Below are 17,654 nucleotides of genomic sequence, written 5' to 3' on the forward strand. Positions count from 1 at the left end.
AGGGAGGAGGTCTACTGAGTTACTGCGTGCACTTAATCCCTCTCATTCTCCCGTTCATTTCCATTTAAATGTGAGATAACACACAGAGCTTTACGCACAGAACCATTAGGAATCCAGCAAAAGCGCCAATAAAATGGTCACAAGGCACAGTTCTTTTTTTTTTTTTTATCATAACAGACATCTGAACACACACACACACACAATTACATTTAATGGAGCTGTCGTGTCAAGCAACAATTTTTATCAAACCATGCTGTAGTCGAAAATAACACGTCATAACTCTAATATGATTGATAAGTGATTACGATCACCTAACGTTTAATCTCTCAGGCTGCGTCCCTGTACAGCTGTCAGTCAGACGAACCTTTTTTTTTTTTCTATGCAGCAACACTGACCTCTGCTGGTGGCTGGTGAAATGGCACCTCGATCAGACATTTAGTCGAGACTGCCTTTCAATGGCCCACAGCACGGAAGCCATCATAATAAAGTCTATGCACTACTAATTTGGGGGTCTTGAGGGATGAGGAATGGTTGGAATCAGTTGTTCTAAATAATCTTGAAGCACCAGAGGTCATATTTGAGTTTTTTATTTTGTTTTTTTGTTTTTTTAAAGATGATTGTCGTATGATTGATTTTAATGCCTAATGTGCCTGATTAATGCCTAATTTCTGGCTATAATTTAGCAAACTTAGAGTCTTTGCAGCTGATCAAAGTGTTTGATGATGAGCCAATGCATGAAAATGATCATCGTTTTTGTTTTCTTAATCTTCAGTCTAAATTGCTCTCTGCTCCTGCATTATTCTGCTCAGTGGTCACGGTCAAACCGCTCAACCAAGTTTCGTTTTGTTGTCTGTGTATCACGATCAGATTACTTAGTGGCTGCAAAATTGCAGATAAGATGAATTCCAATTGTACTGAGTAGATTACATTGCGTGATGCATGCTTACAGTAAGTAGGCTATGAGTCATGATACAGACATGAAAATACTCATTAAAGTACAAGTACCCCCCAAAAAATGACCTATTTACAGTAATTTGAGAAGATGTAATCAGTTACTTCCATCACTGCTTCTGGGTAAATGTGACAGCATTTCTCACTATCTGTTTTTTTTGTTTGTTTGTTTGTTTGTTTTGTTTTTAGATTTTTCACAATCCAAACAGCCAGTAAATTAACGGAGAAAGTAATAAGTAGATTAATGAAAGTTGCAGTTCAATACGAAGTAGTTCAACCAGCCGACTGTGAGGATGTTGCTTTCTTGCAATCATATAATATAAGCCTATAACAGCCAGAGAGGACATTTTACTGTTACTTTGAATAGTTTAAGTATTTCATATTAATTGGGCGACATTTTGTTTTTGTTTTTTTTCACTCATGCATCATTTTTAAATGCAGTAATGTAACTTGTAGCACAGTGTGATATTTGCACTTGCATCAGTACTTGATCTGAACAGTGCCTCCGGTCTGAGCAGGAAGTGGCCGAAGGGGGCACTTTTCAGGAAAGGGACGCAGCCGCCAGTAATCGTCTGTCTGTCTGCCAGGTGTTGAACTTTGACCTCCACACTGTTGATGATGATGATGATGGTGATAATGGTGGTGGTGGTGGTGAGTGGCACCGGGTGGACACTTGGCGTGCTCGCTGTGAATTCCTCTCCACATTTGGAATGCTGACCGAACCGGTTAAAATAGGATGTCAACAAGTGACGCAGGAGAGTCGGAGCTCAGAGTTGTTGTAGGAGGAGAGACAGCTACGCCTCAGTACGGGACAGCACGAGCAGCACGGTGTACAGCCGCAAGGTACGTCCACATTGCCTTTTAAGCAGAGATTTTATCATTTCTTTTGTATGCGCTGCGCTTCTTTTCAGCCCGTTTCGCGTCGCCGAGCACTTTTTGTGACTCTGTTTTAGCGCGCTGGAGACTTGAGAGCGGGGGCTCGAGCGCTTTTCTTTGAACCCCAACCGAACTCCGTGTTTAAATCTGCATGTTTAACGTTGACACGCGTGTCCGGACAAACTGAGCGACTCTCACCGCCGAACGAAGCCGTCTCACGGTACAAGGCTTGGTTCGAGTGACTTCGGCGCTAAACTGTTCCAGCGGTGTGACATTTTATACCCGGTTCTCAGCTCGGAACTGCCCACACGTTACTGTGTTTGACAGCCGGATGCGGGAATAACTTGTGAAGAAAAGTCGAATGTTTTTCCACAACAGGGTGTTTTTTGTGCGCTACTTTGTGTACATGCAGCTGTGCTGTTGATCAAAAGTGGCTGCTCACGATTCTTGTGCTCCTCGGTGTTGGTGTACGAAAGTTGCCAGATTTTTGACTGAGGTTTGGTGGGACACGCTCTTCTTCTCACACATAAAGCGTGACGTATCTGGCTAAACTTGCAGTGGCTGGATGTAGGAAATATGTAAGCAGGTTTTTGGACTGAACGCTGTACTCCATTATTTGTCTGGTTGTGCACCTTACGTGCCACCCAAGACTAGATTTGTATGGATGTATTCAGTAATCCACATAGGCCTAACTGCAAACCAGCATCATTTGGTTGAAGTATTATGGAGCAGTTCAGCTTTAGTGGCTTAGCAGGCGAGCCCAAACACGCCAACCAGGCTTGCATTATCACAAAGATCCTGCCATAGATGTACAATGTAGCTGCCTGTGCACATCCAGGGCCTTGTCACTGTTATTTATCTGCACATCCTTCTGCAAATTCCCTCTAAACCTATCTACTGTATGCCCATCTATAGGCTCAAAGGTAAACAGCTCTGCTGGAAGCCTGACAGACGCTGAAGGTGCGGCAGCAAACAGGGCAGGTCTTACTTTGTCCTGCCAACTTTTTGTTACTGCTCATCTAGTCAGTACAAAGTCATTATGATCTCCTTGGATGAGTCTCAAGAAGTTTAGGGTGTAAATAATTTGCAGTGGTTTTGAACATTGCTTGTGTCGAGTACACACCCACACTTTGGTTCAGGCTGGATCTTAGTGCTTATGTAAGTGTTAGCTGGCAGATAGAGCGGGCACACACCCACAGCAAGGCTGACCTCAAGTGAAGAATACACCGACATGCTTGTATGAGACACACACTGCACATAATGGTGCAGCCCAAATAGCCTCTCAGAGGATAACAATTAGTCATCAGCTCGCAAAGCATGAAAACAAACTGAGAGACGGTTCACACAGTGCTGATAGCTGATGTGTGGTACATGGCTTCAGCAGCCCTGACTGGTGGTTACAGGTTGTTTCATTTTGTCAGCACCGGATTAGAAGGTCACTAATGCCGGAGATTAATTTGGGGGATTTTACTCTTAAGATGGGATATAACTATAACCTTAAAAAACACTGAATTAAATCCACAGAGAATAAGGGTGTCCTTTTACCCTAATGCATTTGAAAAAGTCAAGTTGCACCCAACAGTTACTGTCTTTGTCAAATAATCTGTTATTTATTTTGTCAAGCACTTGTTTTGTTTATATAAAGCTAGCAAACAGAGACATTTTTAAATCCTCTGCTTAACTGACTCGTGATCTGGAAAATCAAACAGACAAGTTAAAAAGATAAAACTGAGAAAAACAGAAAATCCTGACATTTGAGCAGTTTGAACTAGAACGTGTTTGTCTTCTTTTTTTTTTTTTTTTTGCGTATCATAATTAACTATCAACTAATCTGGTAATTCCCAGATGGGAATACTTGGACTGCCAGACTTTCTGTTTCACTGACAAGGAGCTCCCTGGAAAGATTATTTTCACTATGAATTCGTCATGGATTTTTCTCAGTTGATACTGATAACTGATAATTACCCGTGTTTATGCACATGTGAAATGGAAGAAGGCCAAAATGGAGTGAGCAAAGATTAATTCATTAATTAACTGATTAGCTGAGTAATTGATATGACCCTCTTCTTCTTGTTTCTCGGTGGATCACAAACCAGCTTTCAAGCTGCAAACAACCACCTGCTGAATCCGAGTTTGTAAATGCTGCATCTGGTTTCATCATGATGTCTTTATTCGTTGACTACAATTTCACAGATACAGATAAATAGCCAATTACAGAAAATTCCACATATTGGGCAGATCATGCAACACTAACTTGTATTCATTCAAAGCTGCAGCTGCTGATCTGCTACAGGCAATGTGGTTTCTCTGAGATGATCCAAGGTTGAAACAACAGGAAAGTAAATGGCAACAATTTTGAAAATCGATGAATGGTTCAAGCCAAAAGTATTTGCCGGTTCCAGCTCTTACAAATGTCAGGAGTTGATTCTTTTCGTTGCCATACAGGACAGCAAGCTGAGTCTGAAGTCTTTGGGTTTAGGACTGTCGATTGGACAACATAAACAAACTGAATATGTCAACTTTGGTTCTCGAGAATTATGATGGACATTTTCTGACACAACATGGACTAAACCATCAATTATGAAAATAATCAACTCAGTAATCCAGAGATTCACCGATTATAGTTAAACTTCTGCCTTATTGTCAATCATAGCACTGATATTGCTGTGATGTGGTCTGCTTCTTTCTGTTGCCTGCAGGAGAGGTAAGCTTAAAAAACACTCAGTACCATCGATATGGAAGGCGTGTTGGCTTTGGCACGGAGCTGGCTGTTGAAGCTCTCCCTCCCGCCAATCCTCCCTGCTCATTTTTCTCTGCGTCTCTCTCATGTCATGTCACGTCAGGCTTTTTCACAAGCTTAACAGATATTAAGCTCTAATGGGGCCCATGAGTCGTCCCTGAAGGCAAGGGTGGATAGGGATAGGTGGAGACGTTCAATGGTATTAAGGAAGGTCAAGGGAGACAAACCAAAGGGCTTCACTCTTTGATCACACAAAGCACTGCAGTTTACACAAAGACTATGGATCCTAGGTAGCAATTTCCATCCACTTATAAACTGGATAAGAGAGAGAGAGAGGATCCCGGAATGTCCTGTGACTGATAATTGCTGTAGTTGAATTTGTTATGTTTAACGTACAAAGGTTGATTTGACACGTACATCCATTTTTAGATAACTGCCTCATCTGTGTTGTGGTGTGATAGTCGTGCTCGGCAGTTGGAACACTAGCGTGGGTTCAGCGTTGGGTTGCAGCAGTAAATGTGCATATGCATGCTTTAGTGACTGTGTGAGTGGGTGTGTTAGCTCTGTGCTCTGGTTGTAAGAGAGAAAGTGTGGAGTGAGCAGAGTCGAAAATTGTTATATAACCACAGATTATCAGTCCAGCACTGCCCTGCTGATAAGATGAGGGAAGCATGACCGGTTGAGCTTCCCTCTGTGAACCCTCAGCACTAATTACATTTTACACAAATCTGATCACGAGAAAGGAAGAGTGGTGTATGTAAATCGTCAGCTTATCATTCAAACTGTCATATTTCAAGCAAAAAACACCAAATATTGTTTTTGTATATGTACAAATGTGAGGCTGTATAGCTCTATTCGCCCACGACTAGCCTTACCTGGGAACCTCTCGTAATGTAATTGCAGATTAGTGTGTGACCCTAATCCCATGCAAATCTGCTATGTCTGTCATTTGTCAAGTAAAAAATTCTGCCACGTATTTCCCCCCATATTTTGCCAAAAAAATGTTCCTGTGCTAATATCCACCATTTTTTGTCAGACAACTGAACAAAGACATTTGATCACAGCTCATAATCAACAGCTGTGCTATGAGGATGGCTATATTGGCATTTAAGGGTGATGACACAGAACGTTAGGAACATATTCAAGTACAGCCACAAGGCATGTAATACTTCATTAAAAAAAGAAGCATAGTTGTGTTTAGGCTTGTAACACATGCTGAAAGTAGGCAAATTAAATCTCAGTTATTTGATGGCTGTAACATATGCTTGTCTTCTGAAAAATGAACCACACAAACACAGTCATTGGGTGGTACTTTCTAAATTACAAGAGGTCTCCTGGTAAAACTAGAGCCGTGCAAAAAGGACTTGTGACAGTAAACAGAATGTCTTTTGATCTTGGACTGTTGGTTGAAACACAACATGTTATCTTAGGCTGAATCAATAATATACAGACACTTTAAAAAAAACAAAACAATGAGCCAAGAAAATATTCACAAATTTTAAGCTGCACCATAAATGGGATGCTTAATATTTAAGCTTGATTAATGTCTGTTGATTAAATGGTTACAGTGTAAGCACATGTGCACAGCTACTGAGAATGTCCACTGAAAATCCTTGTGTTGAACTGTCCCTCAGCAAGAAGTCACAGTCACCTGCAGGATATGAACTGGAACCACTATTAAAAAATCCTATGCTTTAGAAAAAGTCTTAAATAGTTTTAGTAACAGTAACTTTTTTGCTCTTTTTTTTCAGAGAACTTCAAAATGAAACAGTCAGTGAAAACTTCAGGAACCATTGTGATGGAACCACAAGTGGACAGCAGTGTCACCCATCAGCCGTCAGACAAGAAGAAGAAACTCACAAAGGTAACACACAAAAGATCACATGCACAGGATGCACACATTATGTCTGTCAAATGTTTGAATTTACAGCAGTGAGCAGAACATAATCCCCTATTCTGAATCTATTACAGCACTAACACGGGAAGAAGCTGCACGTTGTGGTGATTCACAGGTCCAGACCCAGAAGCCAGCTGGACCCAGATTCACCTCCTGCCTCTCCGTCAGATTCTCCAGGAGGCTAGACCCTGACAACCCAGAGCTAGGAATCAAGAAGAATTTAGACCCCTGTCTATACAGGTAATCAAGGAATAGATATACCCTGTGACAAATGTTAATTAAATTGAGCACTGACCATGAAGACAGACTCAATAAATGATTACCTCGTGAGTCACAGTTCTAGGAATAACATGACTTCACTCTTCAGTTAAGCCATGGGTGTAGATAAATACTTCAAACATTCATCAGGGTCCTTAGGCCATTAAATATTTCAGACCAGGGTGAGAAGCACCTGGTCCATGACAATGTTTTCTGCGATATATGCATTCAAAATAACCTCTTGTGTGCCACTGAAACCCAAGAGTACACAGCAATCAAGTCTAAATGTTGGGACCTGAGTAGAAAAATTTGATCTAATGACACAATGAAGCTGGTGAATCTGCGAAGACTGGGAAGTGATGGGGAGGTGGGGGACAATCATATTATCACTTAATATCTGTTATGCTATTATATTGTAAAAAGACAGCAGCAAGGTGATAGGCTAACAGTGAAAGCATGTCGCTGTGCTATTGGATAGATATGTCCAGCTGATGTTAGCAGCTGAAATTAATTGACGGCCCCAAATAATAACAAGCCAGTAAGAGTGAGCATAAGTGAGAATTGTGAATGAAAGGGACAATATGAGACTGAAATTAATGACTGAGCATGGGAAAGAGTAGTCCTTGTGTCTAAACTTTGGCTAGAGCTTCATTTTACAGGAAGATTTATTAGTTGCTTGTTACTACAGGTGGGGGAAAAATAGCTTTTTAGACGCTTCGCTATTCTTTCTTGGAAGATTGTATCTTGAGAAATGTCATTAATCGGAAATGTAAAAGTTCTCGACTAGGGATGGGGCAATAAAAGATTTTACTGCAGATCACGATAAATGGTCGTAAGTAGCATGAGCTCAAGTTTATCGTGACGTAATTCCATTGTTTGGATAATCATAAATCAGAAAGATTGTAAATATCCTCACATCAGTGATTTGAAAAATCTTTGTAGTTTGACAACCTACATGTTGACTTTGTAATTTATATTTAAATGCTGAAGGCAAACTTGGCCCTTTTTATTCCCACAAAAAAGCAGTTACATCTGATGTGTTGAAAAAATAGGATTCACAACAAAATGAGGACAGGAAGATGAGGTACCCAGCTGCTGAACCCACCCAATCATGGTTTGCCTAGAGTTTTCCACCCCTGTTTGTTATCTTAAAACAGGTCTTAACCATTCCCTCAATTTCCAAGCAACAAGGTGTTTCATCATGATTTGGAGGTTGTACAAGCCAACATCCTAGGAGCGGTTTCTGTGGTCTGGAATAGGTACATCTCGCACTTCTGGTCCTATCATTGTCAGAGATGCTGAAATCACAAGTCATCTCCAACATTTAGTCAAACAGTAACTGAGCCACTGAACCCTGTCTGCATACTTTAGCCTGTGACACACTCACTGGAGCGGTCGGCCCCTTGTATAAACAAGCAAGTGCAGATTATTACGTAACCCCTAAAAGTAGGTTGGACATGATTGTGATGTATGTGTTTGTCTTTTCACGAGTTGGTGGTATGTTTGTATTGGTCTGCATTTCTATGTCACACTTCTTGCCCTGATAGCCGGTACTGGAAGATAATAAGTCCTTAACGCCCTTTCAGCAGCCAAGCTTTATAGTCTTTACCCAACGTATCACAGATAATTTACCTGCAGGCTGTTTCTTTGCCTGACAGTACTCCCTGCAGTCAGCAGTACAAGGAAAAAATTAGAGTCCTAGTAGGTCAGAATTGTTGCTTATTTGGTTGCATAATTGCTTTAGAAATTGTGTATAATGGAAAACGAAGTATATGCCGACTATTTTCCTGAAGCATACTGGGATACATGTGATGCAGTGCTAAAGATCACATTGGCCTTGTGACTACAGGTCAGTGATATAACTGGCTTTATAGGCTCAAGGGAGAACACGCCCGTTTTTTTCCTGCCAGCTAGCCACCTGCATTCTTTCATGCCACCCATGTCCTTATATAGACATGAACTGAGTGTGTGTGATCATGTGTGGTCCATGTGCCGCCATGCACCTGAAAATACCATGCAAGTGCTGTCATAATTTCGTGAAAAGGTGTAACTTTAGTGCACCTGTGACAGTGGGAAAACTGTTAAGTAAAGAGAGAGAGAGAGAGTGGAGGAAAGGAATGCTGACCATCCTGCTGAGCAGCATTGCTGTGGCAAAATGGTCTCCATGTGATCCTTCCGTGTTTCACAAAAACATTACAATAGAGCACAGAAAACCATAGGTGATCAAAATTAAGTTGTTTTTTTTTTTTTTAAAAAAAGAAAAAGCGGTTTATTTTCACCGCCTGATTATCATTTACGTACTGTTCTTAGCTAGCTGTTCCTAGTGTTTATGAAGTCTAGTCAGTCACCTATCTCAGTATCAAACATTTCACAGTTCATTATTGTATGAGTTTCAAAAAAGTGTCTATTACATGTCTATTACATATGTATGCATATATACATCACTAAGTATATTTACTGTAAACACATAGAAGAGTGCAGCTTACATGATAAACTCAGAACTCAAGTCACCTAGATTATTAAATACTGTGTCATGTTTATTCCATACTACATTCATTTTTGATGTGCATATTACATCCAGCAAAAACAATAATGAAGTCATATTTATTTGTTTATTTATTTAGTTACTTACTTCTTTAAAGGAAATCCAACAGCTGCCCAGTATGTAAGAAAATATGTGATATATTGGTCTAACTTTAGTCAGTGTTGCTCTCATAGCTCATATTTAGAGGATACCTAATGTTTTGTGCAAACTGTACATTATGTACAATCTACAGTTGCAGTAGGTGACAAGTCTAATCGCAGATAGTATTCCTAATGGGTTTCATGACTTCTGTCTCCTGTTTTACCAGTTTAACTGAAACACAGAGGGCTGAGACTGAGATCAGCAGCTGTCAGGTAAGAATTGGCCACAATCTTGATCATTACTAATGAATGTTGTCAAGTGACAAGTTCATAGCCTCTGATATTCTTCATCACAACATAATAAGTGACATTGTGTACTCTTGAAAACATGAGTCTGGTTATCATTTTAAGAGTTAGAAAAGACAGGGTGTGTGTGCTTTTGTGTGTGTGTCCTTGGAAATCGTTTATGTCTGTCAAAATAACCTGTTTGTCAGGGCCTGAATCTCTTAAATAGCTACACCATGGGAACAGACACTTAAGCAAAGCTCTGGTGTCTTCAAGCACACAAATTGAATATGAGATGGGCCACTGTTGCATACAGTAAATTGCAGAAAGCATTTTACATTAGTGTGCCACTAATTTGCATAGATATGTTCAGATCAAGTTGACATATGAAAAGAGTTAGGCTTTAATGATACAGCTAGACATATCTAAGTGGTAACTGTAAAGAAATATAATGTGGAATGTTGTGTGCTCATGTGAATTGTTTGCGCAAAAATAATTTAACAGTTAATTTATAATGAATATTCTAGTTTGGTAAAGCAAAAAAAAAAGGTTGATATCTGGTCAGTGCAATAATTCCTCTTCTCTTTACAGGTTAATGGACAAAGATCACCAACAGACATCTCTATAGAGGTAGTCGGTGACTCTACATTATATGAAAGGATCCCAGCCAAGAAGAAAGAAGAGATTATCACAGCTGTTTGCAATGAACTGGGGATTTCCCAGGACTTGAGTATAACTCACTGCTTCTCAAATGGGGAAGTTCGACCATATGAGTGTAATGGCTTGCCCACACTTGATTGTGGGTCACAACCAAGGACTTGCACTAGATCAGTTGGGTTAGAGGAAGATATAAAAGAACATACAAAGCTTGAGAAACAAACTGATCCTGTGGAACTATCTAATCCGCCTAGAACCATGCTGTCTTCCACTGTGGTGACAGTTCTTGCCCCTCATTTGAGTGGCCGACTAAGAAGGACCAAAAGGTTTGACGGAACTAGCAGTTTAGAAGCCCAGGGGAATTTACAAGATGTGACCAACACTATGGAAAACCGTACACAGGAACGCTTTCAGGGGACTATGGACCGGCTGTTGACAGAAAGATCATCATCCCAATCAAGGTTGCCATTTCCAGGTATCAGGAGCAATACAGTGGGCTGGTCAACTAATAGTGGTCCTGCAAGTTTGGACTATGAACCCAAGAGGAGAATGATTCAGACTGTCTCTTTGGATGTAAACACTGGAAGGATGGGGAGTAGGAATAGAGATGCAGGTGCTTTAAACCCTGTAGCCACAAACGAATCCCCTGTGTCTCCCTTCTCCCCTGTCTCAAATGAACAAAGGAGGAATCCACAAACAGGTCATCAAGGTGAACTGTCATCCCTAAATTCAAAACCAACAACCAGCAGTCTACTTCTGTCTTTGAGAAGAGTTAACTCCAATGGCAAGAACTCTAATGCAGCCTCCACACTTTCTCAGATAAACCCCTCGCCTCTGAGCAGTTCGCCAACTGATCGAGATGGAAAAGTATTCACATCATACCTTTCTCAAAGCGTTAACAACAATAACGTACAGGAGAGGTCAAAGTCCCTCCTCTCCCCATCGTCTTATTCTTATAAGACTACTGAAACTGGGTCCACCCTCTCCCCATCATCATCCAATCGAAGAAGGACCACATTAGAATCACGGTTCTTTCCAGCATCACCTACAAACAAAGATGCACAAGATGCACCATTTACCCACCAACCTCAAACAACATATAGGATCCAGTCCAGTCTTTCATGTTCCAAACAGGCATTTCTAAGTGGTGGACCATCAGAGATGCAACAAAGTTGCAGGGGCTCAGACATAAGTAAAGATTTATTCGCAGAGAGCTCAGTCTCCTCAACCAAACATACCACACATGACCTCCCTCCCCTCCAAAAAACACACTCTCTCCCTAGAAGGACCACCCTGACATCCACTTCCTGGTGGAAACAAGTTACCCAGGAATCTGGTTCCCCCCTAAAGCTCAATGAAGCAACTTACATCAAAGACAAGCCAAACACGCCTGTTGTTTCACCCTGTAGTGATAAATATGACTTGACTTCTCCAAGTCCAGTTGACAACAAAATATTTAGCAGTTCAATTCCCAATAACAGAGACAACAACAACACAACAGAGTCAGTTTACAAAGGTAACATGAACCTTTGTACGAAGACACAGGGCGGAACTCACAACCTCAAACAAAGAAATGCTGAGGACTCACGTGACCATGAATCAGACAGGCTTGTCAAACAGCATCATGGCTCCAATTTAAATATCAGGGAACCACAAAAGCCTCACAGTTTGCCTGATGTTCTGTCCGATTCTAAAATTAACAGAGCTACAGCACAAACAATACTGAGTCACACAGAAGATCTCACCAAGCATGACGCAAGTAATAGTGCATTAACAGCGAATGTAACTGAATTACCACCTACTTTACTAAATCCCCAAAGCCCAGAAACACCCACTGAGAGCAGCAGCAAATACAAAAACAATCATTGTACATCCAATACCAACACCACCCCCGCATCTCCTCACACCAGGAACCCTCAAAGGTTTACCAAACCATCTCTTTCTCTTGCTGACACCACTCTCACTAGTCAAGCTCTTACCTCTAAAACTGCTTCTGGTCTCCCCCTAACTGGAAACACTAAAACTAGCTCATCCTTTTACTCTAATCCAGTTGTTTCACAGAGCAATATTCATGCTTTGTCATACACCGGCTCTTCTTCCCAAACACCCAAATTCACCAAATCAGGTAATGTCACACCTCTTGGCTTTGAAAGAACCTATGCATCAGTTCCAAAGCCTTTTCATCCTAAAACTGTGCCCAGCCTGATTCCCACAATCAGTGATTTGTCTAAAACAAACTACGGTCCTGTACAGTCTACTGCTTCCACCATCTACTCATCTACACCTGGCAGCCATCCTGCAGCCACTACTGTCCCCAGCCAATCCCTTCTTACTCCTCCTCTCACTCCTGCCCTCTCATCTTCTCCCACCACGTCTCTCTTAACCCCCCCATCCACTCCAATCATTACCAGCCCCAACTACTCAGACAGATCCAACCATACGGAAGGGAGGACATTTTCAAGCAGCCAAGAGGGAGGCACAAAGAAACTGCGCCCCAATGGGGAGGCAAAGAGGGTGAGACGAGTGACTTGGGAGGACTCGGTGGATCTGCAGCATTCAGAGCCCATCAAAGTTGAGAGGCCAGAGTCATCTTATGTCCCAACAAGCTCCCCATCTCCTTCCGGGTCCTCACAAAGCATGAGAGCACCATCCATCTTTTCCTTTCTAAGATCAAACAGTACAACCACAGGCACATCTCCTCTTTGCTCTACTACTCCTAAGACCTCCAGCATACAGGGGGTGAAAGGAGGGCAGTATCGATCCTTATCATCTGACTCTGCTGATTTAGTATCCAGAGAGCGTGAGAGATCTAAGCAAAGACCTAGTGACTTTATGATCTCTGACCGTGGAGGAAGGGACACACGCAGACAGGAGAGGATGCCATCCGTGGAGTCTGGCACCGTTCAGTGCCGTGCCTCTGCTCCTTTCTCCCTCCCTCCAGACTTTTCAAGTGGTTATAAGCTTCGATATAGCTCCCCACCTTATTCCACCCTCATGTCTTCCAGGTCATCACAGGGAGAAACTAAGACGGTAACCCCCAGATCACCCCTCTTCCAACAACGCTCACCGTTGAATTGTACCCCACATCTTTCCACACATACTGACTCTGTTGCGGTCAACACCTTACTTATGTCCAAACCCCCTCTGTCACCCATCAATCTGCCAAGGCCCCTATCGTTGCCATCCCAAACCAAAACTGCCACCAGAGAAAGCTTAAAGTGCGGCGTTTCAGAAACTGATCAACTCAACAATAATCTGTGCAGCAACAGCCAAGATCACCACAATGACCAGATATTACTTGTCAACAACAGAGTTAATATCAGCTCACAGTCTCTGCCAGGTGATAGGGCGTGTGTTACTGAGACCCTGGTTTACAGGCTGAAATCTAAATCTAAAGTAGATACAGCTACAGCTGCCCCAAAGGACACCACACCTTTGCAACATATTGCAAACACACCAATTTCTATGGAGACAAATTTAAGCCAGCAGTCACACAGGGTGCAGAGTAAAGAAGTAGCAGGTAAACCACATAGTCCTTCAGGATCCAGTGGAAGCAGCTCAACAGGGAGTCAGACCCCTGATGGTGAATGCTCCAACAGAAGAATGAAGGAGAATGTACTCGGTAAAAGCAGATTTTTTTCAATGGAGAGCAACAATGAACAAAGCCCGAAGAGAAGCCGATTTGTACTGAAGAAAAGTGTCAGCACACCAAACACCAATCTATCAAGATCAGAGTCAGACAGGGCCAGTAAGACTAATAACAAAATGGACCAGGTCCTTAACAAACTGAGACAAACATTCAGCACTAGGCGGACTGATGATGACTTGTCGTTCCCATGGAAGTGGAAGCGAGCCTCTCAGACACCTTCTGTAAGCGGATCGAGTGACATCAGCAATGTCAGTGATGCCACTGATGACAATTCCAAAACTCCAGAGAAGCGAGAGCAGGAGAAAGGGGTGGTGCTGAAGGACAGTGAAAAGATAACTGATGTTACAAATAGTTGGGCACAAAACAGATACACTCTCACATCGCCCTCTGCTTCCGGGAGCACAATGACTGGAGATAAGTTTTACATTTGGTCAGAGAGATCAACTACAGAAACTGACCAAGACGAGCAACATACCTGTGCAGATCACAAGTCTGAAAGTAAAATCAAACCTCATTTGACAATCCACAGCCCAACAACTGACCAGTTTGACTTTTTCAAAGACAAGAGGACAGATTATCAACCAGCAAACCAGTTCCTGTCTTGTAGAGACCCCAGTCCTGGAAGGAGCTCTAATCTCTCTTCTGCTTGTGCTACTCAGTCGGGGAAGTCTGCATCCAGCCCCAGGAGCCCCTTCTCACCCTTCTCCTCTCTTTCCCCTGTCTCATTTCCTTCACCTGATAATACAGATGACAGTGTCTTCTACAGTCCAAAGCTACAGCGTCGCAGAGAGACCTCCTCACCATGTGAGCCAGCAGAGGGGATAAGCCTGGGGGGTTCAAGAAGAAGCCGGGCGTCCACTGGTCCTCCAAGTCAAAGTCTAGGACATGACAAGGAACGCTTGGCATCCTCCTATGCAGACTTAAAGTACGGTATTGAGCCTGGGAGGTCATTTTCTGTGAGTTCGGTTTCGTCAAGTCGACCATCAGGGCCTGGTCGCATCTCCACTGGATCCAGGTTCATGAGTGTGGGTGACCTCTCTCAGTCTGGCTTGACTTGTGGAGGCACGAGCACGGATCTAGATCACTGGTCTGTTACTTCTGATTGGGCCACACAATATGATTGCCAGCCCAGTAAGGACGGTCGAATTTCATATTTCCCCAGTGACCCTGGTAAAATGAGATCGAGATCTCTTCCTCGATCGCTGACGAGGTGCTTGTCAAATTGGAGCTCTGGGGTCTCTGCTTCTCCACCTGTAAATACCACAACCTCAAAGCCAGCACGCCTTTGGAGCCCAAACATGAACATTTGTCACTTTGCATGGGATACAGAAGGCCCCCCGACCCCTCCTCCAACACCTCCTCTGTCACCATCATCCAGGCGAATGTCCCAACCTCCCAGCCTGTCCTCCCCTACCTATCTAGGCTCATCAGGAGCACAACAGTCAGCGGACAGCCAGTCCTCTAGAGGACGTTTGCCCTCCAGAGGTTATGTATCCAGCCTTAGCACTTTTGAGGAGTCTTCAGACAGTGGCTCAGACACAACAACAGATGATGAATATTACTTAGAAACAGCTGAAGGAGAAGAAAAAGAGACAGAATTGTGAAATCAGAATAATTTCTTGAAATCCTCCATTATCCACAAAGAGGAGAGGGACGTGAGAACTAAACACCTACAAGAAGACAGATGGGCTTACATGTAATGTAAAGTGACCTCTTCCTGGCTCTTATACTTTTTGTTTTTTATGTTTACTCTCTCATTGCCACAGTGCGGACATGAGGACAAGGACATTGTGTTACCTGCATGATTTGCTTTTCTAAAGTGGTGGTTGCTTTCCTGTCAAAAAAGACACCAAATGAGCAAGCATGATATTATCGGGATAGGTTTAAAGATGTGTGTATGTACAGTGAAGTAAATATGATTTCTAATCTAAGGATGTTAAATATTGTTTGAGACTTGTTTAACTTTTACAGTTCGAACAGTTGCATGGCACAATTGTAGAAATGTACATCTGCTTAGTGGTTTTAATCATCCAGCTACTGTGTAAGGTGAGTTTTGACATAAGGCTTATCTTTAGGTTTCCATTTCATCCTGCTTCTTAGTAAGTGCCGAGGTAATGTGGATTAATGTGGTATCATATATTTCATCTGTTTTTCTTCTGTTGTTTGAAGATTGAAATTAATCATGGTAAATGTTTTAAGTATAGAGCAGATCAAATCTATTTTCTTTGACACATATTTTTAAACGGGCAGAGTGTAAAAAGTTTTGTTGAAGAGGTTTTTTTAAATTCTGCGATTAAATATGATCACACTATATGTCAAGAAATAACATTTGTTATCAGATATTATAAGAGTACTTTATACAGTGCTTGCCCTTATTTGCACACTGACAAATTTCAAAGTCTTAATATATGTTTTATAAATAAATGTAATATTTCCAACAGGAAGTCCTGTTTTTGGATTTATGTTTGTGTTAAATTTGTGTTTTTACTTTATAAGTTGGAGACTCTCTTCCTGCTGCTCAATGACCAGCTTTAACCAGCTTGAATTCTCACCATTTTCCCATCCCGCATGCCAAAATAAGTGAAAAGGTACATGGAGTATTGGCATGACAAACATCAGATTCAGTGCCCAGGGCTACATTCAAGTCTGCGGGGCATGCTATTAATCACAATGCTGTGCTGGGTGCTATATACTTTAAATGGTGTCTGCCATGGGTGGGGCAGTTTTAACAGTTTCACATTATTCAGATGGGCGTTCCCCTTTGTTCTTGGCTGTGGCAGCACATAAACTGTTATGGTGATGGCTAGATAAAACGTCCATTAGACTGGGTGGATTGAGTTGTTATGTTATTGCATGTGTGTGTACTTCGTGTCATTACTTTCTCTTCTTGGTATGATTTTCACCGGAGAGACAGTCACACTGACACAGTACAATCTGCTTCGTATTATTAGCCATGGCATCATCAGGGAAAGGCATGGCTGTTCACATCATGTGTCACAGCCTTCGGAGCAGTGATTTTGGATCTGTTTTTCCATCTTATGTCATCATAACAACAGCACAGCTCTGGTGACATGGCAACGGTGCAACACCTCTCCAGCCAGTGGCCTCACCCAGAGCCCTAGTTTCTCTTGGTAAAGACTTGGAAAAGGCACAAAGCTGAGTCTATGGGGGGCAGAGAAAGGAGACTGACAGGATGTAGCTTGTATTTTGTCCTGGACTGGACCACAGGCAGCAATATTTCAGGCTCAACATAGGCTGTTTGTTTGGTCTTGGAATGTACTTGGATTGTATAAGCCTATAAATAAACTTGCATTCAGTAATTAACGTTTTACTTTCACCTTCACATTCTTTAAAACATTTTTTAAGTCACTCTGCATCACATCGTATAAAGTCTGTTAAGCTTACAGGCTCTGCAGCGTTTAGGTTAAACGTGCACACGACAGCAGTATCAGCTTTCAGCCAACAATAAACAGCCTCGTGGGAAGTTGCAGCTGTTGGCATGGTCATACCAGAGGAGAGTGTGTGTGTGTGTGTGTGTGTGTGTGTGTGTGTGTGTGTGTGTGTGTGTGTGTGTGTGTGTGTGTGTGTGTGTGTGTGTGTGTGTGTGTGTGTGTGTGTGTGTGTGTGTGTGTTTGCGCACGCATGTTGGGCTATGCAGAGAGTTTAGCAGGTGCAGTTGTCCAAAATCAACAAAAGATGTTACCAAACCAGAGGAA

The 17,654-nt window shown here is 42.2% G+C and overlaps 1 protein-coding gene across 1 annotated transcript; it reads left to right on the top strand.

Moving 5' to 3' along the window:
• Positions 1-1,537: 1,537 nt before the first annotated feature.
• On the top strand, positions 1,538-17,262 carry zmp:0000000991 (mucin-12). Its single transcript, XM_037079670.1, has 5 exons — positions 1,538-1,794; positions 6,319-6,431; positions 6,539-6,704; positions 9,575-9,620; positions 10,224-17,262. Exons 1-5 carry the CDS (start codon positions 1,688-1,690, stop codon positions 15,540-15,542), a joined length of 5,751 nt encoding a protein of 1,916 aa, XP_036935565.1. The 5' UTR covers positions 1,538-1,687; the 3' UTR covers positions 15,543-17,262.
• The last annotated feature ends 392 nt before the right edge of the window (positions 17,263-17,654 follow it).

The sequence above is a fragment of the Acanthopagrus latus genome, chromosome 19, assembly GCF_904848185.1.
Source record: "Acanthopagrus latus isolate v.2019 chromosome 19, fAcaLat1.1, whole genome shotgun sequence".
Taxonomy (NCBI): domain Eukaryota; kingdom Metazoa; phylum Chordata; class Actinopteri; order Spariformes; family Sparidae; genus Acanthopagrus; species Acanthopagrus latus.